The 27,646-nt window shown below is 56.3% G+C and overlaps 1 protein-coding gene across 6 annotated transcripts; it reads left to right on the top strand.

The window, feature by feature from the left end:
• Window positions 1–12: 12 nt before the first annotated feature.
• CSNK1E (casein kinase 1 epsilon) lies at window positions 13–24,722 on the top strand. Of its 6 annotated transcripts, none has more exons than XM_052641371.1 (12): window positions 13–138; window positions 3,604–3,688; window positions 13,233–13,343; window positions 13,475–13,623; window positions 15,051–15,279; window positions 15,892–16,062; window positions 17,206–17,354; window positions 20,555–20,615; window positions 21,382–21,574; window positions 21,704–21,843; window positions 22,440–22,505; window positions 23,792–24,722. In XM_052641371.1, exons 2-11 carry the CDS (start codon window positions 3,613–3,615, stop codon window positions 22,454–22,456), a joined length of 1,296 nt encoding a protein of 431 aa, XP_052497331.1. In that variant the 5' UTR covers window positions 13–138; window positions 3,604–3,612; the 3' UTR covers window positions 22,457–22,505; window positions 23,792–24,722. The 6 variants fall into 6 exon arrangements, with proteins under 6 accessions (XP_052497331.1, XP_052497330.1, XP_052497333.1 ...); XM_052641370.1 differs by having other exon boundaries at window positions 23,629–24,722; XM_052641373.1 differs by lacking the exon at window positions 20,555–20,615.
• Window positions 24,723–27,646: the final 2,924 nt, after the last annotated feature.

Genomic DNA, 27,646 nt, shown 5'->3' with positions numbered 1-27,646 from the left:
GGCGGCGGCGGCGGCTGGGCCGGGAGAGGCTGGCGCGGCGGGCGGCTCTGCAAATCCTCCGGCATCCGCCCCGGCGGGGCGCCCCCGCCTGCGGCAGCCCCCCGAGCAGCGGCCCGGCACCGGTGCCTTCCCGGCGGGGTAAATATTGGGGGGCCGCGGGCTGGCGAAGGGGCGCAAACCTGGGGGGAAACGGGGCTCCCTCCGCCTCTTTGTTTTTGCGCGAGAGGGAGGGGGGAGAGGGCGGACACACACGCGTTCGCACTCGGGTATGGGGGGCTGCCCGGGCGCCGCCCGCTCGGCCCGGCGAGGACAAAGGCGCGGCTGGGGACGAGAAGGAGAGGAGGGTGACTATTTTGCAGGCTTGCCCAGGGGAGCCCCCCCACCCCCAGTCCGGCTCGCCTCTCTCTCCCCAGCTGGACCCTTCAAGGCCCCGGCCGGCCGAGGCGGCCACCCCCGGCTGCGATTTGAGGACGCTGACGGAGGAGGGGGGGTCCGGGACTGGGGTGCCGGGGACACCCGATTCTGTTGATTCGGGATTCTCGGCCAAACCCTGGGCTTCGGTAGGCTTCACCAGCCCATCAGCAGCGCCCCCCACCCCTCCGCTCCTGGCTCGAGTGCTCCAGACCTGGGGGTCAGCAGGGCTGCTCCCGCGTGTTGGATGGGGGCGCTTGGGGGCCCTGGGGTGATGGGGTGTGTGGTCACCCAGCCACCGACTCTTGTTTTCCTTTGTGGAGAGAAAGAAAGGGGTGGGGGTTATTTATCAGATCGGATTCTCCCATTTCTGCGTGTGAGAAATCCATGTTTTGCAAGTCCCCGTGGAAGAGAAAACTATGTTTGTGCCTGGGTGTCTTTAGAGAGTGGATTCCCAAGCTCTTCACACCCAAACTCAAAGTGGGGTGAGCCCCCTCCCCAACTTTTTCTCTTAGTTTTCTTGCATATATTCTTGGATCAGCCTTCCTTGGGGAGAAGGATTTGGGGACACGGCCAGGGGATCCCCAGTGTCTTAAGTTGCACCCGTTCAATAAATGCCTGTGTCTTGGGGCTCCTTTGGCTGGCTGGTTGGGATGTCCCTCCAATTTTTATTTTAATGATCCAGGGAGGGAGGTGGGCAGGGAGTAAGAAAACTGCCCATGTGCCATTCAGCTTGGTAGTTTGCCTCATTTTTCTCAACCAGTTGAAACTCTGGAATCTTCACGTCTGCCTTTTTTATCCCCTTCATTTATTCCAGCGCCACCCCCCCTTCCTCCCCCCAAAAAGAAGCAGCAAAGAACTGGAAGGCCTCTCCCATTCCCGCCTCAAGTCTTTCTGCTCTCTGGGAGGCTTTTTGGGGACAGTGCTGGGACACTCTAGGCTCTCCTTGAGGCCCTGGCCCCTGGGGTGTAGGAGCAACACTGGCAGGTCTGGGTGGTGGCACAGAGCTGGGTGGGGGGTGGGGGTGGGTTGCCTGCAGGGCTAGTGGTTTGCACCCTCTCTTCTCCCCTTCTCTGCCGACAGCCGGGTAAGTGGGGAGGGGCTGGGGGGGTCATGTGCAGTGTATTTATGTAAGACACCCAGACGGGAGGGCACGGGTATTTATATAACCCGGCGTGGGTATTTATGTAATATAGGATGCGGGTGTATTTATGTTCCTTTCCGAACCTGCGGCTTTCCCGGCTGCCATGTGTGGTCTCTGAATTGGCGTTGGCGGAAAACGGACTAGGGGGGTGGCGGTGTTTGTGTGTGTACACACCCGCGTTCCCCCCACCCCACCCCCCGCCCCGTGCCCTCCCCACAGCGGGGCTCCCAGTACATGTCTGCGTTTCTTTCTTCCTTTGAAGTGTCCACACAGGACAGTGTGTGTGTGAGGTGTGTGGCGAGTGAGTTTCCCGCAAATGTGGAGTGGGTTCTCCTGGCCGCCCTGGCACCTCCGCTGAGACTGGCCGGGGCGTGTGGGCAGAGGCCCTTGGTGGAGAGCCCGGAGTTTGGCCAGCGCGGGGTGGAGGCTCCTTCCTTGTGACCACTGCTGAAGGGCTAGCAGCAGCTCCCTGGGAACTGGCACTGGGGTGGACGTCTCTCCTGGGCAGGAGCTGTCGGCTCTTCGCCTCCACCCTGGGGGGCAGAGAGTGACCACGACCTCGTGGAAGAAAGCTCTCCTCCCACCTCCCCTCCCTGGTGGGTCTGGCTTTCCGGATAGTCCTTGATGTGGGGAAGTGGCCGAGACTCTGTGCCGTTTTTCCCCCTTCCTGTGCAGCCTCCTGGCCCTGGCATGAGCAGGTGGGTGGGAGGCCGCCAGGTAGGGCAGCAGGAGCCCTGTCTGGGCCTTAGGGGAGGAGACTTGCTGCTGGAGGGGAGGTGGGCAGGCTGCGTGACCTCCCTGCTCCTGAGTTCCCTGTCTGTAGAGAGCGGCCCGTCTTCCTAGCTGTCTACACTGGCTGTCTTGTAGACACTCTGTGATTTTAGGGGACCCCCACACAACCCTCTCCTTATTTCATAGGCACCCCCCCCACCGCAAAGCAAGACCTCACCTCCCAGCCTTGGAGTTTCCTCCTCTGCTGGCCAGAACCTTGAGAGTGCCCAGACCTTTGCCCCAGGCCAGAGCAGAGGGGTCCCTCCCAGGGTGGTCCCTGCTGTTCAGAGAGCTTGGACACCCAGCGTGGGGCACAACAGGGAGGGAAGTGCTCAGATCGGCACTTTCCCCCCAGACCTCCTCCCACCCCACAGAAGCTGATGGGCGGCTCAAAACTTGGCTTTGGTCCCCTTGGTTGCTCTGCAGGGCTCTCTTAGGAGACCCTCCTCATCTTGAAGAAAGCCAGCCCCAAACTCTGTCTATCCATAGAAGGCCGTGCAGAGTCCTGTTGCGGTTCTTGGTGTTGCGAGGTTGAGAGAGGGAGAAGACCAGAAGCTGGATGTTCAGGGGGCCCCTTTCCGACCTTCCTCCTGAATTGGGGAGACCTCTCTTTGTGGGGCCCAGTGCAAACTTGCAGAGTCTACCTCTGGGAAGACCTGTCCAGGCTGTGGAGACCTGGCCTTCAGTTCTTGGTGCTGGAAGCCTGGGGTGGGAATGGGGTCACCGGGACCCCATCATTTCCACATCCTAAGGGGTCTGAGGAACTCCTTTGGGGACCCTCCATTCACTCTGTCCTCCTTTCCCTGGAGGTTGGAATTAGCTGGTGGTTGCCATGGCAGCACCCCCAAGGTGATCAGCTTCTGCATCTGCCCTCCCCATCACCCGCTCTGTCCTTGATTTTCCTTTCAGGGTCTTTGCCCATTGTGACTAGCCTGCCCTGAGAGACTCCTATTGGAGGGTCCCCAAATGCATGTCCCCCAAGGAACTTGCTCTTTTTCCTGCAACCTGTCTCCAACTCCCTTCTGCCTAGCTACACTGACACCTGTTCTGATAGCCTCACCACCTGTGGAGGCTGTTGGGCTAGCTGACACGTGGTTGCCCTCAGGCAAAGTGAGGCCAAATCCCTTCCAGGCCAGCCTGGATGGAGATCGCAGTGTCCCGAGTTTTTTCTTGTGGCTTTGCCAGACCTTTTTGGTGGGGGAGGGGTGGGGTCTGGGGGCTCATCCCCTTCCCAGCTCCCCTCCTCTCTGACCCTGCGTTTCTCCTTCCCTCTGCAGGAGTGAACCATGGAGCTGCGTGTGGGGAATAAGTACCGCCTGGGCCGGAAGATTGGGAGCGGGTCCTTCGGAGACATCTACCTAGGTGAGTGTTTCTGGCTCCAGCTCAGTGGGTCTGGAGCACCTGGGACAGCCCTGGGGACTTGGAGGAAAGATGCCAAGGTTTTATGCTCTGAAGCTAGAACCTGACTCTGGTACCGTGTTTTGGTCGCTTTGTCCCAGAACCATCCCAGGTGGGGAGGGAAGCTGCAGCCTGCGGGTGAGGCAGGCCAAGGAAGGGACTCCTCCTCAGTCAGGGCAGGAGGGTGGGCGTCCGGGATGTCAGTGCTGCCATCCGGGCTATGGGAGGTATTTTTAACTCCCGGTTTCTAGCTGCAGATGACCTGGGTTTCCAGCTGGGCGTGGGAAAGCCCAGGCTGGGTTAGCACCCCTGTCTTGTCTCCTGGGAAAAAGGATGCTGGTGGACAGAAGTGGCCTGGGCCACTGTTGCTTCCCCCGCTTGGCCTGCCTCGCCCTGTGGTCTGGCCGCCTGGAATTCAGCCCAGGAAGACTTTGGAATGATGCAGGCTCCCCAGTAACTGCGGGGGCGAGGGTGAGGCAGTGGTGGTCTTAACCTTTTAGAATCTCTCTCCCCGGATGTGCTTCCTGTTGAAAGGCTGAGCATGGTCTCCTGTTCTTGATTGAGTAAATCACTGACATCTCATTCCTGCCCTTGACCCCGGAGAATGCCACTTTCTCAGCGGCCCTGGATCGGGGCAGGGGGCGAAGTCAGGAGGCACGACCCTTCCTTGGCAGTTGTTGGTCCAGAGAGACTGTGTTGGTTGATCGGGAGTGGGAGTTGTTAGAGCGAGGTGGCAGCCCCTGGGGTTTCTCCCGGCTGCTGTCCCTGTGCTCTTGGCAGCATCTGTGCTTCAGTTTCCCTCCTGGAAAAAGAGTCGTCGGTCAGTTCTGTCCCGAGCGGAGGAAGCTGACAGGTCAGTATGCCTGGCTTGTTGCTTCAGACCTCAGAGGGTTTCTCTTACCCAGTGGTCTGGTCCCTGCCCTCTTGGGATATGAGATCTGCTTCTCAGTGAGCCACTGCTCCCCCATCAAGGTCAGGGGAGACATGTATGCCCACGTTCTTCCGGCAGTACTTGTGCTGGGAGCCCTGTGCAAATGTGGTCTCTGCTTACAGCAGCCTCTGGGGACAATGCCGAGCTGTTCCCGCTTTACAGATCGAGGCAGGGTGGAACGGTCAGGTTGGCCACCAAGACTTCTCTCCAAAACTAGAAAAGACAAGGCACTCTCCAGTGGTCCAGGGGTTAGGACTCCATGCTTCACTATCAAGGGCGCAGTTTTGATCCCTGCTCAGGGCACTGAGATCCCGTGGGCCAAGTGGTGTGGCCAGAAAAGAAAAGAAGAAACAACTAGAAAAGGCAGACTTTCTACCCACAGCTCTCCAAGGAGTGAGAGTGTAGAGGACAGAACGTGGGAGGGAGCCGCCAGAGCTGGCCTGGTGTGGTCGCGGAGGTTTGTGCGATGCTGCAGGTTTGTGTGATGCTGCCGCCTGGCTGTCCAAGGACCCCAGGAGGCACGTGAGGAGAGCATCTTGTAGGCTGGCAAGTGCCAGCCGGATGTGCACGGCATGGTCAGACACCTAGCAGACCACCCTCCTGTAAACACCGCAGAGCCCAGGGCAGAGGCGGAGGGGACAGCGCGAGCAGGAGCTGATGGAAAGGTTTGGTCTGCCACTCCGAGCTCCTGTGGCGGTGGGGGCGGGGCACTGGCTCACGTCCATGCTTTTGCCCCAGGGCTCAGCACATGGGGGTTCAGTGAAAGCCTCCAAAATGAAGGAATGAGGAAATGATGCTGTGACACGCAGAGGCCTGTGAAGTGGCCTCACTTGTGGCAGGGGAGAAGAAGGTTGGGATGTGGGGGGCAAGTTCAGGTCCCTGGTCTATTTCTCATGGGCTTTGTCACCTGGGATAAGTCATTTTCTCTCTCTGAGCCTCAGCATTCTCATCTGGTAAAGAGGGAGGTACCCCGTCTCCTTCCCGTTTGTGAAATTGGGGTGAATATAGAGGATCCTCTTATCGTGGCAGCTTCGGGCTCAGGACTGAAGCCTGGAGCCGTTGGTTTAAGGCGACTTTTGGCAGATTCACACCTGCTTCTAGACAACGCTGGGCCTTCTCTTTGCAGAAGGGAAACTGAGGCCCCGAGACGGAGGGCAACCCAAGGGCATTCAGAAAGCTAGTGTTCCTGGTCCTCCCTGGGACAGGACTTCTGTTTATCCAGTAATCATCTGTGTGACTTGCTCAGTTGTGTCTGACTCTCTGCGACCCCATAGACTATAGCCCGCCAGGCCCCTCTGTCCATGGGATTTTCAGGCAAGAATACTAGAGTGGGTTGCCATTTCCTTCTCTAGAGGATCTCCCTAACCCAGGGACCAAACCTGTGTCCCCCGCATTGGAGGCAGATTCCTCACCATGTGAGCCACCAAGGGAAGCCTTAATTCCCAGTATTCATCTAGCTCATTTTAAAGTTTAGGTCCAAGTTCACTCCTCCAGTTTACTTTGGAGTAAATTCTCCCGGGCTCTGGGTACTGGCCTTTCTTTTCCTCGCTGGGTGCCCTTGGACAGGATGGGGTCGTGGGGCCTCCAGGGTGGCGAGAAGCAGTGAGATCATGGCACACAGACCCTCTGCACGCACTCAGCCCAGCAGTGGTGCTTTCCTGTGGCGTCCCTCAGCCCTCAGTCTTGGTTAGAATTTGCTACCATCAGAGGAGCTGGGTCCTCTTGGGCCTGAGCGGGGGGTAGGGGCAGGAGCCAGTTCTCCGCTGACTGTCCAGCCTTCGCCGGTGCACAGTCCGCGGGGACCCCGGCCTGGTGCAGTGTCCTGCCAGCTCCTTCCTGGGCCCCTCTCACTGGCGTGGGGGTGACAGGGATTGTAGGGCCTGCCCAGCTGGCCTCGCTGGCTCCCTTTGTTCAGAGCTCTGGCCACATTCTCGTCGCTGGTGCTGGCGCCTGGGCCTGACTCCAGATGGCCTCTGCAGGTGGGGCTGGGCGCGGCCTCCGGGCCCTGCTTTCCAGGATTGACCGAGGGCAAGCACATTTGTGGATGTGGCTTCCCCACCTATAGTGGTCCTCTTCAGGTCCCTCCTCCCTCGCCCTTGGCATTGAAGGGGGCTGGCCAGCAGGGGTGGCCCGCTTTGCTAGGGCCTCACCTTGGCTGCATGGGGTCCAGAGGTGGCCAAGCTTGTGCCACCAACTCTACCAGCCGCTGACCGACTGCCCTCAGGAACTCTCTAGACCTCTTAGTCTCTGGGCCTCAGTTCTAAATGGGAAGGGGATGGCGTGCTGCAGTGGGTGATTGCGGGGGGTGCTTCATCCCCACCTTCTGTCCAGCCAGGTCCCTGATTGTGCCAGTGTCTGAGGGAGCCCCCACGTGAGATTGGTCATCCTCTTCCCCACCTAGGACTTGCCAAGGTCCCAGACCCTCAAGGGCTAGCCAGGGCCAAGCCCTTCTCTGTGTCCAAATTTGTTTTCCAGAGTGTTTCATTCCTGCCCCACCTCCCTGCAGAACTGCTGTATCCAACCAAGGGGCCCCCTCTGCTGCCCCCGCCTGGCACTTTGTGCCTAGTCAAAGTTATCCATTGTCATTGCCACAGAAGGTGAGCTGAGCTCCAAGGCGGGGCCGGCTCAGGGCTCAGTGTGTGTCTGTTGAGTGATGAATGAGATGCTAGGGAATTGAAATCAAGAAAAAAGCAGCAGCTCCAGAGATGAAGTTTCAGATCCTGGCTCTGCCCCAGCTGGTTCTGTGTGACCTCAGGCCAGTTACTTAACCTATCTGAACCTCAGGTCCACAGCTGTGAGAAGAAAGGGAGGTCAGAGAGAGGACTTGTGACTTCCTGGTAAGAGTTTAGGGGCAGTGCGGGGATCTGGTGGGGGTGGTGGGACCCGGAGGCAGCTTGGCAGCAGTGGGAGTCAGACACCTTTGCCTAACAGCTTAGGTCCCTGCTCAGGGATGCTGTGCAGCATTTGCTCATTGATTGACCTTTGGTGTCTCAGTTTCCACACATGTCAAATAGAGATAAAAGCAGTAGTACTTGCAGGATGGTGTGTAAGAGCCCACAGGGCCCAAAGGCCCCTCCCCTTCACTCCACCCCCATCTCGGGGAGGGGCGTTCCCCCTGGACCTCTGCTCTCGGCACAATCTGCTGAATCATAAGTGCTGAAGGCCCTGCATCGCCCAGTCCCTGCCCCCTGCCTGAGCGGGGCCACCGTCGTCTGCACAGTTGCAGCAGCCGCCGTGCAGATACCCCCCAACTTCAAGTCCTCTCCTGTCCTTCCTGATACACCAGTGGTCCCAACAAGGGGTGGGACTGCCAGATTTTGTCACACAGGAGACGTTTGGCAAGGCCTGGAAGCAGTTTTGGTTGTTTTGGCTCAGGGTGGGGGGACTGCTGGCAGCTGGTGGGTAGAGTCAGGAATGCCGGAGAGCACTCTGCAGTGCGCAGGATGGCCCCACCACAGAATCACAGGACCCCTGTAATAAGGCAGCCAGGCTTGGTCCCCAGAGGCTCCGGCTGATGCCTAGGACTGTGGCACTTGAGACCCTTCCTATCTCCTCCCCGCTCACCTCTTCCACTGTCTGCTTCAGCCCCCTCGAGCACCAGCTAGCTGCACCAGAACCACCCAGAGCTCACTGCACCCCACTCCCGTTGGGCCTTTGCACGTGCTGTGACCACTCTGGCCCAGTCCTCCTCACACCGCAGGAGCCTTTGCAGCCTTTCCTGCCACTGCTAGGCTGGTAGACTGCAGTGAGCCCCAGCCCCTACTGCCTGCATCCTTACTGTGCCCCAGAAACATGCGAGGCTTTCCCCAGAGATGAGTGTTGATGTTTCAGAAGCGCCTTAGAGTTTGCAAAGTGCTTTGTCTCTTCCCATCGCGCACTGAATTTGGGGATCTGCTTTATTTTTTAAATTTTAACTTTGTATGATTCAGAAATGAAAATACACACAACCGAAGTCCAAAATACAAAATCATGCTAAGTGAAAGAAGCCAGTTACGAAAGATCACATATTGTATGATTCCATTTGTATGAAGTGGCAGGAGTAGGCATATCCATAGAGACGGAAAGTGCCTCCGTGGGTGCCTAGATTGGGGGAGTTGCTGGGGGAGGTGGGGAGTAACTACTAAGAGATATGGGTGTTTTGAGGATGGTGAAAGTATTCTAAAATTGATTGTGGCCTCGGTTGCATAACCTTGTGAATGTACAAAAAAAAACCCCACTGAATTGTACACTTTATGTGAATTTTAACAAAGGTTTTGGGAAAAAAAAAAAAGGGCAACATATAACTTAGTATCAGAGAAATGTCCTTTCCCTCTCCTGCCCTGCTCCAGCCTTGTGGATTTCTCATGTTTCTTTTCAGTGTTTCTTTATGCAGATACAACCAAATACAGATACATATTGTGTCCTCGAGCATAGAACACATACTGTTCTATACTTCGCCTTTTCACTTCCTATATCTTTGAGATCTTTCCACTTCTGCACCCAGAGAGCTTCCTCATTCTTTCTCCATTGTGTTCCGCTTTATGGATGGGCCTTTCTTTATTTAACCAGGCCCCGCACTGGACATTTGGGTTGTTTCCAAGCTTTCACTGTTGCAAACAGCCTACAGCCCACAGCCCCATCCAGGCCTGTTTTGCCCTGTGTGTGCGTGTGTCGACTAATCTCCCCCAAGTGGAAGCTGGAGGGAGCCAGGCAGCCCTGCAGCCTGGCTTCCCCAGTTCATATGGGGCCTGCCTGCTGGGGAGGGGAGCCCCCTGCCCCTGCAATGCAGGCCAGCTTACATGGACTTGGTCTTTCAGGATATTAACTTAGATTTTCTCTTACAGGAGGTTGGGTGTCTTCATGAGTAAGCCATTTTTATACTAATAATTTCTTTTACTGTGAAGTGTGTGTTTGACTCCTTCAGCCTATTTTCTGTGGAGTTGTTGGTCTCTTTCCTGCTGATTTGTAGGCGCTCAGTATAAGTGTGATATTAGTTCTTTGCCATTGATAAAAGTTACGAGTATGTACTGTAAGTCTTTGGACTTTGTTTCTGGGGTTTTTGCCATGGGGAAGGGATTGCTCTTTTCGAGGGGAGGGAGACTTTTTTTTTTAATGGCTTCTGGATTTTAAGTCAGGGATAAAAAACCTTTCAGTTCAGTTCAGTTGCTCAGTTGTATCCCACTCTTTGCAACCCCATGGACTGCAGCACACCAGCCTTCCCTATCCATCACCAACCCCCAGAACGTACTCAAACTCATGTCCATCGAGTTGGTGATGTCATCAACCATCTCATCCTTTTTCATCCCCTTCTCCTCCTGCCTTCAGTCTTTCCCAGCATCAGGGTCTTGTCAGAACCTTCAGTTCTTCACATCAGGTGGCCGAAGTATTGGAGTTTCAGCTTCAGCATCAGTCCTTCCAATGAATATTCAGGACTGATCTCCTTTAGGATGGACTGGTTGGATCTCCTTGCAGTCCAAGAGACTCTCCAGAGTCTTCTTCAACACCACAGGTCAAAAGCATCAATTCTTCGGCACTCAGCTTTATGGTCCAACTCTCACATCCATACATGACTACTGGAAAAACCATAGCTTTGACTAGACAGACCTTTGTTGGCAAAATAAGCTCTCTGCTTTTTAATATGTTGTCAGGTTGGTCATAGCTTTTCTTCCAGGGAGCAACTGTCTTAATTTTCTGGCTCTAGCCACCATCTGCAGTGATTTTGGAGCCCAACCAATGTTTCCCCATCTATTTGCCATGAAGTGATAGGACCGGATGCCATGATCTTAGTTTTCTGAATGTTGAGTTTTAACCCAACTTTTCACTCTCCTCTTTCACTTTCATCAAGAGGCTCTTTAATTCTTCACTTTCTGCCATAAGGGTCATGTCATCTGCATATCTGAAGTTATTGATATTTCTCCCGGCAATCTTGATTCCTTCTTGTGCTTCTTCCAGCCCAGCGTTTCTCATGATGTACTCTGCATATAAGTTAAATAAGCAGGGTGACAGTATACAGCCTTCATGTACTCCTTTCCCGATTTGGAACCAGTCTGTTGTTCCATGTACACTTTTAACTGTTGCTTCTTGACCTGCATACAGATTTCTCAGGAGACCGGTTAGGTGGTCTGGAAATTCCCATCTCTGGAAGAATTTCCCACAGTTTGTTGAGATCCACACAGTCAAAGGCTTTGGCGTAGTCGATAACTCAGAAGTAGATGTTTTTCTGGAATTGTCTTGCTTTTTTGATGATCCAGCAGATGTTGGCTATTTGATCTCTGGTTTCTCTGCCTTTTCTAAATCCAGTTTGAACATCTGGAAGTTCTTGGTTCACATACTGTTGAAGCCTGGCTTGGAGAATATTGAGCATTACTTTGCTAGTATGTGAGATGAGTGCAGTTGTGCAGTAGTTTGAACATTCTTTGGCATTCCCTTTCTTTGGGAAACCTTGCCTATCCCTAAATTAAAAGCAATGCTCCCTTCCTGTAACATCTCATTGTTTTATTTTTTAAATTAAATGTATAAAACATGGGCACGGTTTAAGGCACTCTTCTCACCACTAGATGGAGGAAGACAGCTCTGTCACCCTGAAGACCCCTAGTACCCCACCCCATCCTGCCCTCTGCTTCCCCCCACACAGAGGTAACCACACCCCATCCTGCCCTTTGCTTCCACACAGAAGTAAGGACCGTCTGAATCTTACATTTTAAGTTATTCCCTTTTGTTGAAGAGTTTAATTACGTTTATATCCCTAAACTATATATATTTCAGTGTGGAATGTTTTGAAATTGAAACAGTCAAGATTGTGCTTGCATCCTTCTGTCTCTTCCTTCCTCTTTTTTTTTTTTCCCCTGAAATTGAGGTGAAATTCAGATGATATACAATTAACCATTTTAAAAGTATACCATTTAGTGGCACCTAGTACAGTCTCAGGGGCTTCCCTGGTGGCTCAGATGGTAAAGCGTCTGCCTGCAGTGCAGGAGACCTGGGTTTGATCCCTGGGTCGGGAAGATCCCCTGGAGAAGGAAATGGCATTCCACTCCAGTACTCTTGCCTGGAAAATTCCATGGATGGCGGAGCTTGGTAGGCTACAGTCCATGGAATCCCAGAGTTGGACACGACTGAGCTGAGCAACTTCACTGACTCTAGTACAATCCCAGTGTGTGTGACCACCATCCCTGTCTAGTTCCAAAACATTTTCATCACCCAGAAGAAAACCCTGCACCTGTTAAGCAGGGTAGCCTGCCCTGTGGCCTGTCCTGCTTCCCCCTGCCCCCAGTCCCTGGCAGCCACCAGTCTAACCTTTGTCTCCTGTTCTGGGCATTGGAGTGTGGCTGATCCACCGTGCGCCGTGTTTGTGAGGTTCGTCGACGTCGCAGCCTGTGTCAGTGCCCTGCCCGTTTTTTAGGGACAGGCAGAGTGGCGGTCCACGCCTGCGCTCATGGGCTCTCGGGTGTCTCCACCTTCTGGCCTTGTCAGCGGTACTGCTCTTTGCCCTCTGCTCAGGGAAGGTTTGGATGCGGAGAGCCACCCCCGCAGCCGTCGTGCTGGCTCCCCCTGTCTGTGGCGTCCCTGGGCGCCTGCCCCACCTCGTGGCTGATTTCTGGCGCTGGACGTTGTGGTCCTTTGCTGCTGTACAAAGGTCCTTGCTTGGCCTCCTGGCGGTCGCGTTTCTGAAAGATGTACCCTTGGGAGTGGCCTGGTTTGGCCGAGGGTCTGTGTGTGTTCAGCTTTACCAGACAGAGACCAACCTGGCCTCCAAAGTGGCTGAGCCAACTTGCACTCCGATCTTTTATCCCCCCGTGTGATCTGCTCTATCAGGACTTGTGGTGCGTGGCATGAGCTGTGTTGTCTCTCCTCAGATTGCCAGCTGTTCCAGGCATGTTTGTTGTGGAGCCCCATCTCGGGCATCCCCGGTTTGAGGTCCTGGCTTTATCCTGCCCTCCCTTCTCCCAGTGGCTGTCTCCTCCTCCGGACGTTCTGTGTTGTCTCTGTGCTGAGACTGCACCGTTTAGTGATGGCAGCTCTAGTTCCCCTTGGCTCCCAGCAGGAGCCGGCCTCTCAGCTTAGCCCCCAGCCCTCCAGCCCAGCTTGCCCGTGCCTGCAGGTGGGGAAACTGAGGCCCGTTGCAGCTTGGGTTGGGATCTTTCTTGAGACGGCCCTGCGTCTCTGCCTGCTCTCCTCCTCGACTCCACGCCCCACTGACGGCGCCTGTCTCCAGCTCAGGAGTCCTCAGTGGCTCCACTCTGCAGGACACAGCTCGCCTGACTGGTCTGGGAACGTTTTTTGGCCCCTCCCTGACCCCCTCACATCCGGTTGCCTGCTGCCCCAGCCTCCAGTTCTCTGCATGGTCCACAGCCCTTCCCTCCTTCCAGCAGCACATGCTGCAGTTCTGGTTCTCCCTTCGTGCCCAGGCTGGGTCAGGGAGCTGCTCTGTGCCCCTCGGTCCCTCTGCTTCCCCTGGATACAGCCTGGGGCCTCCGCCACCTTTCCAGCCTCTTCCTCTTCTCGGGATACCGAGCTGCTCAGGGGCAGACACGGAGTGGTCCTGGCCTGGTGCTGCCTGGCCAGCTGAGTGTGACCCGGGTCCCTCTGCCCCTGCAGGTGCCAATATCGCCTCTGGTGAAGAAGTCGCCATCAAGCTGGAGTGTGTGAAGACGAAGCACCCCCAGCTGCACATCGAGAGCAAATTCTACAAGATGATGCAGGGGGGAGGTGAGGGCCGGAGGGGCCGTGGGCGTCGGGGTGGGAGCTCTGCGCCTGTGCCTTGCGCACTTGCATGGGGAGGGGCCCAGGTACTGGTGGGCTGGGGAGTAACGGCGCCTGACTGCCCCGCCTCCGCACAGTGGGGATCCCATCCATCAAGTGGTGCGGGGCCGAGGGGGACTACAACGTGATGGTCATGGAGCTGCTGGGGCCCAGCCTCGAGGACCTCTTCAACTTCTGCTCCCGCAAGTTCAGCCTCAAGACCGTGCTGCTCCTGGCCGACCAGATGGTGAGTCCCCCAACTCCTCCCTCAGGCCGGGGGGCACTGGGTACCCAGCCGGAGGATGCTGGAGCAGAAAGCAGTGACAGCGACGTGGGACCGGGACCAGGGGACCTTGACCGTCAGCCATGGCTGGGGGGTGGGTATTAAAACACAGACTGCCAGTTTCCACTCCAGACCTGCTCAGCTGGGCTCCCCGGAAGGCCTGGGACTCTTCCCTTGGGTGACTGTAAAGCCTGTGGTCACCCAGACCTCGGGCCTGTTCCCATGCAGTGGCCATAGGTGAGCTGCTGGGCCTTGTCTCCTCAGGAGTGGCTCCCATTTGTGGGGTCACCTGGGACAACCCCTGGCACCAGTGCCCATGGACGAACATTTCTTGCGTCCTTAATTCTTTTATAAATTCAAGGGAGAAAAATTTAAAAAAAAAAAAAAAAAGGTAAAGCACAGGATCCTGGCCCGGGGGACTTTCCTGGTGGTCTAGTGGTTAAGACTCTGCTCTCAATGCAGGAGGCACAGGTTCAGTCCCGGGTCAGGGAACAAAGATCCCACAATACTGCGTGGCACAGCAAGAAAAAAAAGCCCCAAAATCCTGGCCCTGGAATGGAACACGGAGATCTTGTTCCCCAGGATCTGTGTCTGTGTCTGCCCTGCAGAAAGTCTGCAGACATCCTCCAATTTTAGGTTAAATGTGTGTGCGCAGAGAAGGTTGTCAGATTCTCTCAGGACGTGAGACTCAAAAAAGTCTAGGTTTTTTGAGTTTAGGAAATATTCAGAAGCTTGAGGCCCAGGGAGGGGGCCAACCTGCCGGAAGACAGATTGTGTGTGTATTTATTAACATGTGTTTCTAACACATTGTTAAAAGGAAAGGAAGGTCCCCTGTGTCTCCCTGACCTTGGTATCCTCCAGAAGCCAGGGGTTAAATCCTGCCTGTGTGCTTCATCTCTGTCACCCCTACCTACCAAGTTTAGGGTTCCATGTGCTCCTGTTCCCCCCAGTCTGGTTGGCAGAACAACCTCTGAAATGCCTCTCTGGTTCCTTGAGGGCCTCTTCCGTACCCTAAGGGTGTAGAGCCAGGCAGACGAGGCCTGAATGCCTTTCTGGGCTCCCTTCTAGATCTTGCCATTCGCTTTCCCGCCTTGCTTTCTTTCCTGTGTCACATCAAATCCAGTGAACCCCTCCATCAGAGTTTCTCTCTACTGTCACTTCCTCCAGGAAGCCTTCCCTGACCTGCCCCTTTGAAATCGTCGTACATGGTGATTACAGACTGATCTTGCTCCCCTGCCCGTGGCAGGGGTCCCCATCCATTGGCAGGGACCACGGCTGTGTTTTCCATTTGTAGGGCCCCAGCCCCCAGTCTAGGCCTGGCTCCGAGCATCTGGCAAGGCCTGCTCCCCTGCCTCAGCACTTGCTGAGTGACTCGCTGTCCCCTCCCCCAGATCAGCCGCATTGAGTACATCCACTCCAAGAACTTCATCCACCGGGACGTCAAGCCTGACAACTTCCTCATGGGGCTGGGGAAGAAGGGCAACTTGGTGTACATCATTGACTTCGGCCTGGCCAAGAAGTACCGGGATGCCCGCACCCACCAGCATATCCCCTACCGGGAAAACAAGAACTTGACTGGCACTGCCCGCTACGCCTCCATCAACACCCACCTGGGCATCGGTGAGTGCGCGAGGCCTGGGGGCAGAGGGTACCTGTGGGCTGCCCGCCAGGACCTTGGCTTCCTTCTGCAGCCTGGATTTATTCCTTGGCTGGTCACACAGGCAGGTCTTCTCCTTCGCAAGAAGCACTCTTTATCTCGTGCCTTAGTCATCCCCACAGCAGCCTTGGTGGGCGAGGACGTGTCCCCGTTTTTACAGGTGGGAACTGCAGGCTCACGTGTGACACAGGCACTTAGGGTCATGCTGCTTAGCAAGCGTTAAAGTCAGGTCTGGCCCAGCCCTGTCTGATGCCAGTGCTTGTGCCTTATCCACAGGGTGGGCTGGGCAGGGAGGCCCCGCGGTGCCTATTGCACAGTGGCTAAATGAATGAGAGCCTGAGCTGGAGACACTAGGCCCAGGTTGAGTAAGCAAAGCCCAGCCTCAAGCCCCTGCTCTGTAGGAGGGGTAATAATGCAGCAAACCAGCCTGTGGTGGGGTGGGGTGGGCTCGTGCTGAGTGCACAGGGTGGGTTGTTCGCCCCAATCAAAGAGCAGGTCCTGGAGAAAGGGGTCCTGGCCCCATCAGCCAGGAGCCCAGGTGGACCCTGCCCCTCACCTTGTCCTTGACTCCGCAGAGCAAAGCCGTCGAGACGACCTGGAGAGTCTGGGCTACGTTCTCATGTACTTCAACCTGGGCTCCCTGCCCTGGCAGGGCCTCAAAGCGGCCACCAAGCGCCAGAAGTACGAGCGGATCAGCGAGAAGAAGATGTCGACGCCCATCGAGGTCCTCTGCAAAGGCTACCCCTGTGAGTAGCCCGCTGGGGCAACGTGCTTAGCCCGCGGTCCCCAAGGCCCCTTCTGAGGGCCCAGCAAGGCCGCACAGAGCCTGTCCTGGGCCACCACTGCCTGGTGCCACAGCATCCGTCACTCGCAGCTCTGTTGTTGTGCAGGCTCAGCTCGTGTCCCCAGCCCACACTCCTGCCTCTCCTCGCAAGGGCTGAGTGTCGGGACCAACGCTGGACCTTCCTTGACACTAGCTGGGTGTCCTCCGTTTTAACTCACTTCCGACACTACCTCCCGGGAGGAAGCGTCAGACCCTGCAGTTAAGGGCTCGATCCTATGAGGCTGTTCCTGCCACACTTCAGATGCCAGTCCTGAGTCCAGGTTGCTGCCTGTGCTCCTGATCAGCTGGCTATAAATCTGAGTTTTCCCTCTTCGGAGTCGGTTAATTGGGCTCACCAAAGTCGAGGAAATTTAACCAGTTTATGAAAGGGTGTGATAAAGGATGCCGACGAGCAGCCAGTTGAAGAGAGACATGTAGAGTGAGGTCTGGGAGGGTCCCGAATGCAGGAGCTTCTTTCCTGAGTGGAGCTGGGGATGTGGTCACCAACCAGGAAGTCCTCCAGACCCCATGCTGTTGCAGTATTTATGGAGGCTTCATCCTATCGTCATGGCGACCATTAACTCCATTCCCAGCCCCGCTCCCTTCTCTAGGGAAGTGGGTAGGGGGTGGGCCCCGGGCATTCCAAGCTTCTGATCATGGCTTGGTCTTTCTGCTGACCCACTGCCATCCGGGAGCCACCTGGAATCTCCTCCGTTGAGGTCTGGACAGGATGCTCCTCATGCTCTCACCACTTAGGAAATTACACGGGCCATAGGAGCCCCGGGAGAGGAACCTGTGTGTGTGTGTGTGCTCTGTTGTCTCACAAGGGCCCTCCTCTCGCCTCTGATTTTCAGGGGAGGAAAGCCAAGTTTTCCTCCTGTGGCTTAGAATTTCCAGCGAGTTCTTGACTGTCTTTGGGGCTCATGGACCGTGGTAGGGAGGATGTCATCTTGACCCCTCTTGGGTCCGGAGCATTTGTAGGGGCGGGGTCTGGGTAGGACAGCGCCGTCCGGGGGGCCCCAGGAGCGCAGGCCTCACGACGGCACCTTCTGTCCCCCTGCACCAGCCGAGTTCTCCACATACCTCAACTTCTGCCGTTCGCTGCGGTTCGACGACAAGCCCGACTACTCCTACCTGCGCCAGCTCTTCCGCAACCTCTTCCACCGGCAGGGCTTCTCCTACGACTACGTCTTCGACTGGAACATGCTCAAATTCGTGAGTCTCCTGCAGGCCGAGGCGGGCGTGGCGGCCTGGGCCGGGAGGGCCAGCGTGACCCTGTGGTGGGCGGGGCTCCCGGAAGCGGGGAGCTGCGAGCCGGACGGCGCACGTGACCCCCACTCCAGCCTCATCCGTGCAGACGGCCTGTGCCGCCGCGGTCAGCGGGGCCCAGGTGGGGTGCCGCCTCCCAGTGGACCCAGGAGGGCCCGCCTGGGCCTCCTGTCCGTCCTGGACGCCTGGGTGAGCGGGGCCCGGATGGCACTGGTGGGCCCCCCCACTGTCTTGATCCTGGCCTGCAGCGTCTTGCTCTTGGTGCCCTGTGCGTGCCAGCTGGCGGCCTTCGCTGAGTCCCCCTTGGCCAGCCTGGGCCCCTTCGTTGTGGCTTCCTTCCCACTGGTTGTGGCACACTGGGTCTTGCTAGGCACCTCTCTTCTCTCTCTCTCTCTTAAGAGTCGTGGGGGTGGGGTGGGGAGAAGTGTTCGTCCGCTGGGCCTGGGACTCCGGAATCTGTGACATCCTGTGTCTTGTTTCACGTCTCTTCTGGAGAAGGGGGCTTCCTCGAGCCAGGCTCAGCCCCGCGACAGCGGAGCTGTTGCACTGCCCAGCCCCCGCCCCTGTCCCTGTGCCGGGCCGGCGAACCCACCCGTGTACTGGTAAGCGCCTCCAGGATCTGACTTCTCCGAGACTTACCGCTTGGCAGGGTGGGGGAGCCCAAGAGGCTGAGCCTCCGCTGTGCTCTCTCTGTCCCTTCCAGGTGCCCGGCGCCCCTGGGCACCCAGGGCCCTCCACATAGGCCCGTGGAGGAGGTGGAGGAGCTGCCCCCCCAAAACTACTGGCCTGTGGTCTGGACTGCAGGGCCCCAGTTCTGACATCACCGGGTGTGCCCAAGCCCATCGGGGCCAGGCCCGAGGAGACATCCCTTGACGTGGTGGGGGTAGAGTGGAGAGGGCATGCGGAGGAGCCCCTGCTGTGAGATTCTTGGGGACGAATCAGCTGCCTGATGAACAGAGCCTGAAAGAGACACGATGTTCCTTGCCCTGGAGGGCCTGGTGGCAGTGGACCCCAGGAACAGCCTTGGCCAGACCCCGCCGGCAGCCTCTGTATTGAACCTGAACTCATTAAACGCCCCTACCTGGAGTGCGTGTCCTCCTGACTGCCTCTTTTCTTGGCGGGCACCCTTCTGCCGGATGCTCAGGACAAGGCCTTGTTCTCCAGGACCCTGGGATCGGCGGTTGGTCTCTGGTTGGCGCTCTCTCTGACTCTCAGACAGTGGCCTAAGGAGCAGGGCGGAGATTGGGCGGAGGATGAAAATGTCCCATAGGCTGGAGGGCCCCGGGGGTGGGAGATGGGCAGTGGCAGCATCACTGCAGACCTTCTGGCTAGGAGCGCAGCTCTCACCCCAGGGCGCTGCTTAGGGCACTGTGCACACCCTCTCACCCTTGTACAGAGGTGTTCGTGAGTCTGGTTCGGGGTCAAGTTTGGCCCTTCCTCTTAGTACATCTCCGAGAATGGATTTTGCAAAGTCGGCCTGTGCCCGCCAATGTGGTAGCCACTGGCTACATGTGGCTAATTTTTCATTAAAGTTAATTAAAGCTGAAAACATACTTCCTCAGTTGCGTTTGCTATATTTAAAGTTCTCAGGAGCCACAGGTGGCCAGCTAGTGGCTGCCACACCTGTCAAGGTGGATGTGAACACATCCGTCATCGCAGAAAGTCCAGGGGCACCTGCAGCTCCAGATGGCTCCTCAAAGAGCCTCTCATGGGACCATCCAGCCTATAAGATCTCGCCTCAAGCCAGGCCGGGAGCACTGTCTGCACCCGTTGCTGGCACCCTGACCCTTTCCTGGAGTTCCCGTCGAGGCAGGCTCTGGAGCCAAAAGCTGAGCAGAGATGCCAACCTCCCGCACCAATCTCTGACTTGAGGGCCATCGGACTGGATGACTGGGCACCTCTGACCCCGTCCCCACTATGGCGAGCTTGACCACCTCCAGCGGCCCTTGGCGGAAGGATCTGTGGACATGCCCTGGGGACCTTCCATGTTTTCACCTCAAGGCCAAGCTCCTTCCACATCACCCCTCTTGCCCTGCCTGCAATAAGCCTTCACCAGCACCTACCAGCAGACTGGACACCATGCTGGGCACCGAGGGCTGCAAACTCTTCCATGGGAAGGATCCTGTCCTTGACTGAGAACTTCCCTCCTTGGAGGGGCAACGCCGTATTGTTCAGCATCAGGGCCCTGGAGTCCCCGGATACCTGGAGCCTGGAAGCTGCACAGAACCACTGTATTCTGAAGTCTAACCAGCCGGCCAGGTGGAAACTTTGACACTGCCGAGGACAGGGGTCTGCACGACACAGGGGAAGGCTCGTGTGACTTGGACGTTGACTTTTTGTGTCTTCTCATGGGCAAATAAAAGCCAAGAGACCTCCCTGGTGTGCATTTCTTGAGGCGTCACTTGGGTTGGATGGAAAACGGAATGAGTGACTCAGCTCCTCCTGCTGCTGGGCCACTGTGGGCCTGAGCCTGTGGAGGGCGAGGGCTCCAGCCCTCTGCTCAGCCACAGCCCCTGGGCTGGGCACCTCTGGGGAGTCACTTGACTTCACTGAGCCTCAGTGTCCCCCCACCAGAGAGTGAGTTCGGACCTGCCTTGCAGGGTGGATGCGCCCCCTCCCCGAGGGATGTTCAATGATTGGGCGTGGCAGCTCTTGTCACAGGTTTGGCCCTGCTTCTGGCTCAGTCGTTCTCTCTCCCCATCTGTTAACTGAGTGGGTGGGAGCCCCGGGTGAGGACCGGGGGTCAGGCGGTGGCGCCCTGGTGCTTGCTGGACTGCCTGGACAGGCTTGAGGGTGGGAGGACGGAGAACGTACATCTCTAGAATGTTCTGCCCGAGTCCTCTGGGAGCATGGGGAGCAGAACAAGACTGGGACGTAACCCAGCTCTGCCCTGAGCTGTGCGGCCCCAGGCCTCCTGAGGCCTCTCTGGGCCCTGGTTCTTCTGTAGGATCCAAGGATCCTCTCATCCCCCAGCCGCTAGCTCCTGGAGTTGCTTTGAAGTCCAGAGCCAGCCCCCACCCAATTTCTGAAGGACAGTCAGGCCTTCTCGGCCGGTTCTCTGGGAGAGACAGGGTTGTAGGAGCCTGTGGCCCATGAGCAGGCCGCCCCCGCCCCCCCAACTCAGCCTGTAGCTCTCTCCTCCACAGATGCGGCCCCCCTCATGCCAGCCCCCTGCCCTTCCCTGTGGACGACCCCAGGACCAACTAGGTAACGCGGCCGCTGCCGCCCCCATGCCGCGCTCCTCTCTCTGGGCCTTTCTCCTTTCCTCCTGCATTGGGGGTGGCAGTGGCCAGAGGGCAGAGCCCCCCACAGGGGCTCATGTACCTCTTCTGCCCCCGTCTGCCTGCTGGGCTTCTTTCTTCCACGGGGCATCTAGTCCATGCCTTCTCCAGCTCCCATCCCAAGCAAGGCAGCATCTGTGTGGGTCCCTTGGGCCTCTTAGTTGTGAAACCATTGCCAGGTCCAGGGGAGGAGCAGCCCTTTGAAAAGATCCCCCTAACTGGGCCCTGAGAGGCCTGGTTTGAGTCCTGGCCCTGCCTTCAGCTCGCCTTGTAACTCTTTTCTCGGCCTCTAAGCACCTGCCCTGCTGTGTTTGGAAGCAGCAGGGAGCCAAGGGCCTTCTGTACATGGGGGCGGGGGGAACCTAGGTTGGTTGGCCATCCTGGGGCATCAGTCCTCCCAGCTGTGACTCCAGGCCCCACGAGACCAGGACAGAGCGACCTCCCTCTGCCCCCCAGGTCGAGCTTTCTCCTGGGCAGTTGTGTGGCTTTGTGTTTTCTCTGTGCGGTGTGATCAGGGGGCATCTCCGGGTCTCTCAGGCTGCCTGCTTTGTGGGGAGGCGGTGGGACCAGAGGGTTTCTAAGACATACACCCGCCCCAGCCTGCCTCCCCTGCTCTGACCCTGATGGAGTGCCGGATCCTGGAGCACCCCGACCCTGCAGGGTTGACCAGGGCTCTCGTATCATGCCCGCAGGGTGCAGCCCGAAACCCCGAGGACGTGGACCGGGAGCGGCGAGAACACGAGCGAGAGGAGAGGATGGGGCAGCTCCGGGGGTCGGCGACCCGGGCCCTGCCCCCTGGCCCGCCCACGGGGGCCGCCGCCAACCGGCTCCGCAGTGCAGCCGAGCCTGTGGCTTCCACCCCTGCCTCCCGTATCCAGCAAGCTGGTGAGCGAGCACCTTGGGCAGCAGGCGGGGGGCTCCAGGGCGGGGGGTGCAGGGCAGCCGGGGCCTGGTGCTGAGGGCAGCTTCCCTCTCCCTCCTCCCCCTACCCCTGCCCCCCACCTTGCCTTCCAGGCAATACTTCTCCCAGAGCGATCTCACGGGTCGACAGAGAGAGGAAGGTGAGCATGAGGCTACACAGAGGCGCGCCCGCCAACGTCTCGTCCTCCGACCTCACTGGGCGGCAAGAGGTCTCCCGGATTTCAGCCTCACAGGTGAGCTGCCCTTGCCCCCAGCCCCTTCTGGGCCTCACCACTGCCTCAGCAAGGCAGTGGGAGTCAAGACCCAGCCCTCTGCCAGGGGCCCCAGCCCGGGTGGGTAGCAGGGAGCTCACAGCAGAGGGGCTCGTGGTCCCTGCCATCAGCATGCCCCTGCCATCCCCAGTCAGCACAGGATGGAGGGGTGGTCAGACCCCATCGGGTGGCCCCCACATAGGGGCTATGTGTGGACTAGGAAAGTGGGGAAGGGAGGATCCCCGGGGAAGGGGTCTGGCAGAGGTGGGCGGGAGAGCCGCTCTGGGCCTCCGGAGGTGGTGGTGGCACCCCAGCAGGACAGGTCGAGAGCTGGGAAGCCCACGGCCTTGAGCGGCTGCTGGGCCTCCCGGAGCAGCGTGCTTGTCTACAAGATGTGAACATCCGGGGTGCTTGAGATCGCACACTCACTCTGTTCGCGTGAGGGGCCTGGCGGGGTAGAACTCCGCAGTGGGGAGAGACTTGCCGGTCATCCTGCCAGCAGCTCAGCCCCTCCCACCCTTCTGCCTCCCTTCCCCCTTTCTGCCTCCCTTCCCCCCTTCTGCCTCCCTTCCCCCCAGACAAGCGTGCCATTTGACCACCTCGGGAAATGAGGAGGAGCCCCCATCGGACCAGTATTTGCTTAGGTGAGTCGACGTCTGCTGCAGTCACAGCCCAGCCAGGTCTGGACCCCCACGGTCCCTGGAGGAACCCCTGGTTGTGCTCTGAGCAGGCCCGGGCCACACCAGCTAATTTCTGCCGGAAAGCCCTTTCTTTGTGTGGGGCCAGCCTTCCACCCCCATGCTGCCCTAACTGTTCTGGGGAGTTGGTAGTAGAGATGGAACATGAGGGCCCACCCTGTGACCTTCCCCGGGGCTTTAGCCCTGGTCTCAGCCTCTGGGCCATTACGCTTCATTCATGCAAACCACTCAGAGTAGAGCCTTGGAGTCAGGAGTTTACCTCCTCTCCGAGAAGGCCCTTGGTGACCTCCGCAGCCCTGGGGCCGGGGGGGCCTGGGGCGCCCTCTGGTCAGTATGAGCCTTGATGGGACCTGCAGTTCACGAGGCTTTGAGGCGGGATGTTACAGCTCAGCTCACTGGGGCCCCATCTGGAAGGCAGATGGGGCAGGGACTAACTTGGAGGGGTGTGTGTGTGTGTCGGGGAGGGGTAGTCTGAGCTCCCTGGGGAGTATACACGTGGCTGGCAGCAGCTCACATCTCACGGGCTTGACCTCACACCAGCTGCATATGGCCTGCTTTGTGGACCTGCTTTGGATTCCGCAGGTCGCTCTGGGCCAGCATTCGGGCTTTACCTTTGTCAGCCTCACGCCCAGGAACCAGCCCTGTTCATGGCAGGGTGGGGTGCTTATATAGCTGGAGGGTGGTTGTTCACCAAAAGAGAGGAGAGAAAGTGATTCTGTGTCTTTTCTGTGAAAATGGAGCACCTACTGTGACTCAGACGGTAAAGAATCCGGCTGCAGTGCAGGAGATCTGGGGTTCAGTCCCTGGGTTGGGTAGACCCTCGAGGAAGGCATGGCCACCCACTCCAGTGTTCTTGCCCAGAGAATCCCCATGGATGGAGGAGCCTGGTGGGCTACAGTCCATGGCATCACAAACAGTCGGACATGACTGAGCGGCTGAGCGCACTGTGTGCTATAGAGAGGGACTGACTCAGAGCCTTGGGGCCAGGGAGACCGGAGCGGAAGGTGGCTGGCGGGTGGGTGACTGGGGCAGATGCCCACCTATCTGTCTTCTTTCTCCCCCTTTCTAGTGTCTTCACTGTATTTTCTTTAAAAAAAAAACAACAAAAAAACAAAAAGATGGGGAAAAGAAACCACTCAAAAGAACAAAAAGAAAAAAACCCAGCACAAAACCAACGATGGATTCTGTTTCGAATTTTTTTTTCTTTTTTTTTATTTGCCGATGGCAAGAAGATGGGATACCCTCAGCACAGAGAATCCTGTCCCTCACGTTCCCCGCTGCCCACAACCTCCAGGCTGCCAGAGGCTCCCAGATAGCAGACTACACTCACTGGACGCCACAGCCCCACCTAGCCGCCGCCTGACTTGGCCGGGAGGGACATTACTGCACTGGAGCTGCAGCAGGTCCTCACAGGCTCTCAGGAAGTGGCCCGAGGCACTGGGAGGAATGGATCGGCTGGTCAGAGGCAGGTCCCGCTGGGTGTTCATGAGCCTGGGGACCTCAGGAGATCAGTGCAGTCCCCACCCCCCACCCCCGAGATGCAGGTCACCCACTTTCTGTGTTGGGCTTTCGCCAGTGCCCCCTTGAGCGTGAGGGTCCCTTCTCTGCCTCCCCCGCAGAGACCTTGAGGAGTGGGGTGGTGAGGCGGTGGGGCTGAGAGTCCTCGTGGGCGTGTGTGTATGTATCTGACCTCGGTCTCCCAGGACAGCAGGTGTCCCGCCCGCCTGCCAGGCCAACTTTTCTGTTCTTATGCCCCTGACAAGGACATGGGAGTGGGCAGTGACCTCCATGTCCCTCAAGAAGGGCACAGATGGTCTTTGCCACCACTGATCCCCGAGACTGTCCTTGGCCTGTGGTCCCCCCTTTCTGGTGTTGGGACAGAATCCATGGAGACTACTTCCAGAAAGCATCTGGCTCCTGGGTTATGAATTAATTCCCTGGTTCTGACACTCACCTGGGTTCCCCCTGCCCAGTGTCCGTCTCTGTCAGGAGGAGCCTGGGGTTCAGCGCTGGGCACTGGATTTATCCATCCCACCTAGTTAACCCTTTTTTACTTTATTTTTGTTTGTTTTTTTTTTCCGTGTGTGTATTTCCTAATTTATTTACCTCTGTTTCCCGTTTTATTCTTTCTTCTTTTTTTTAATTAAAGAGCAAAGCTTTTTATTACTTTGTAATTTAAAAAACTGAAAAAAAAATACTGAAGAACTTTGGGGGGAATTTTGTACTTTTTTCCTGTGTAAATATTGGACTTTTTTGAGCTTTATTGTGGTTGTTAATTTGAAGTAATAAAGTAGAAAAGGATAAAGTGACCTGGGAAGCCCTTGGTCCACCTCTTTGCTCTGGGAGCTTCTCCCCAGCAGACCTGGCAAACCGGGTATGGCTGGGGACCCTCGAGCAGCGCTTGGTACCTCCCTGGGGCTGTTTTCAACCCTTTGCTTCAAAAACTACACACAGGGACGTTCCTGGTGGTGCAGTGGTTAAGAATCTGCCTTGCATGGGCATCCATGGTGGCTCAGTGGTTGAGAATCAGCGTGTCAATGCAGGAAGCACAGGTTTGATCCCTGGTTCCAGGAAGATCTCACATACCGAGGAGCGACTGAAACCCGTGAGCCACAACTGTTGAGCCTGTGCCCTAGAGTCCAGGGGCTGCAACTTTGAAGCCTGAACACCTATAGAGCCCGTGCTCTGCAGCAAGAGAAGCGACCGCAGTGGGAAGCCTACACACCACAACTAGAGAAAAGCCAGAGCAGCGGTGCAAACCCAGCGCAGCCAGGAAGCAAATAGATAAAACCTGCCTTGCAGCACAGGGGACCCGGGATCAATCCCCGGTTAGGGAGCTAAAATCCCGCATGCCACGGAGCCGAAAATACTGAAGCCCATGCGCTCTGGATCCTGTGTGCCACAGCTTGGGAGTCCATGCACTGCATGAAAGATCCTGTGTACTGCAACTAAGCCCCAACACAGCCGGTCAAGTCAGTTCAGTCAGTCGTATCCAACTCTTCCCCATGGACTGCAGCACACCAGCCTTCCCCGTCCATCACCAACTGCCGGAGCCTGCTCAAACTCATGTCATCATCGAGTCAGTGATGCCATCCAACCATCTCATCCTTTATTGTCCCCTTCTCGTGCCTTCAATCTTTCCCAGCATCAGGGTCTTTTCCAGAAAGTCAGTTCTTCACATCAGGTGGCCAAAGTATTGGAGCCTCAGCTTCAGCATCAGTCCTTCCAATGAATATTCAGGACTGATCTCCTTTAGAATGGACTGGTTGGATCTCCTTGAAGTCCAAGGGACTCTCAAGAGTCTTCTCCAACACCACAGTTCAAAAACATCAATTCTTCAGCACTCAGCTTTCTTTATACTCCAACTCTCACATTCATACATGACCGCTGGAAAAACCATAGCTTTGACTACATGGACCTTTGTTGGCAAAGTAATGTCTCTGCTTTTTAATATGCTATCTAGGTTGGTCATAGCTTTTCTTCCAAGGAGCAAGCATCTTTTGATATCATGGCTACAGTCACCGTCTGCAGTGATTTTGGAGCCTCCCCAAAATAAAATCTGTCACCGTTTCCATTGTTTCCCTATCTATTTGACATGAAGTGATGGGACAGAATGCCATGATGTTAGTTTTCTGAATGTTCAGTTTTAAGCCAACTTTTTCACTCTCCTCTTTCATCAAGAGGCTCTTTAGTTCCTCTTCACTTTCTGCCATAAGGGTGGTATCATCGGCATATCTGAGGTTATTGATATTTCTCCCAGCGATCTTGATTCCATCTTGTGCTTTATCCAGCCTGGCATTTCTCATGATGTACTCTGCATATAAGTTAAACAGGCAGGGTGACAATATACAGCCTTGATGTACTCCTTTCCCGATTTGGAACCAGTCTGTTCCATGTCCGGTTCTAACTGTTGCTTCTTGACCTGCATACAGATTTCTCAGGAGGCACATACGGTGGTCTGGTAATCCCATCTCTTGAAGAATTTTCCACAGTTTGTTGTGATCCACGCAGTCAAAGGCTTTGGTATAGTCAATAAAGCAGAAGTAGATGTTTTTCTGAAACTCTCTTGCTTTTTTGATGATGCAGCAGATGTTGGCAATTTGATCTCTGGTTCCTCTGAGTTTTCCAAATCCAGCTTGAACATCTGGAAGTTCTTGGTTTGTGTACCGTTAAAGCCTAGCTTGGAGAATTTTGAGCATTACTTTGCTAGCTTGTGAGATGAGTGCAATTGTGCAGTAGTTTGAACATTCTTTGGCATTCCCTTTCTTTGGGATTGGAATGAAAATTGTCCTTTTCCAACCCTGAGGCCACTGCTGAGTTTTCCAAATTTGCTGGCATATTGTGTGGCATCATCTGACACAGATGAATATTAAAAAAGAAAAAAACTACACACAAACCACCTGGGGAACTTGTTACAATGCAGCTTCTGACTCAGGAGGGCTGGAATGGGCCTGAGAGTCCGCATCCTAACACGTTCCAGGTGATGCTGAGTAGGGAGAGTTCAAAGCACTCTTCACAGCATTATCTTATCTACAATTCTGAATTATCCATTAATCCTGAGTTAGGTATTAACCTCTCTGCCTTCAGATGAAGGAACACCATGAAGACAGTTGTGCCATAGATGACTCTGGGCAGTCTATTCAGCCAAGCCCAAGCTCTGATAAAGAAACAGCCCTCAGCCTTAGTGGCCTTTGTCTGACCAGCTTATCCAAGAATTGGTCTAGCAGTCCATGTTTACCTAGCACACATTACTGTCCTACTTATTCATTAACCTAAGAGCCTCTGTTACCATGATCTCTGCCCATAGGCAAGAACTCAACCTGGGGAGGGGATGGAGGGCTCTGAGAGGCCCCTTGTAAGTCTTGGGCATCGCTCAAAATCCTCATAATTAAGGTCTCTTCCAGTGCTGGCCTTCCACAGTCTGGCTCAGCCCTAGTGAAGGGTCTCCTACTGGACCTTCCTTGAGACTGAGGAAAAGGTGGGTCCTTAATGCCTGTGTGTGTGTGTTACTCAGTCATGTATTGACTCTCTGCGACCCCATAGACTGTAGCCTGCCAGGCTCGTCTGTCCATGGGATTTCCAGGCAA

This window comes from Budorcas taxicolor, chromosome 5 (assembly GCF_023091745.1).
Source record: "Budorcas taxicolor isolate Tak-1 chromosome 5, Takin1.1, whole genome shotgun sequence".
NCBI classification, from domain to species: Eukaryota; Metazoa; Chordata; class Mammalia; order Artiodactyla; family Bovidae; genus Budorcas; species Budorcas taxicolor.
This window is presented reverse-complemented; position numbering and strand designations above follow the sequence as displayed.

Excerpts from the sequence above, each read along its gene's own strand:
- CSNK1E (XM_052641369.1), top strand. The coding sequence starts at position 3,613 with ATGGAGCTGCGTGTGGGGAATAAGTACCGCCTGGGCCGGAAGATTGGG. Across the intron at positions 15,280-15,891 it reads CAACACCCACCTGGGCATCG|AGCAAAGCCGTCGAGACGAC; the intron begins GTGAGTGCGCGA and ends TTGACTCCGCAG. Across the intron at positions 16,063-17,205 it reads CCTCTGCAAAGGCTACCCCT|CCGAGTTCTCCACATACCTC; the intron begins GTGAGTAGCCCG and ends CCCCTGCACCAG.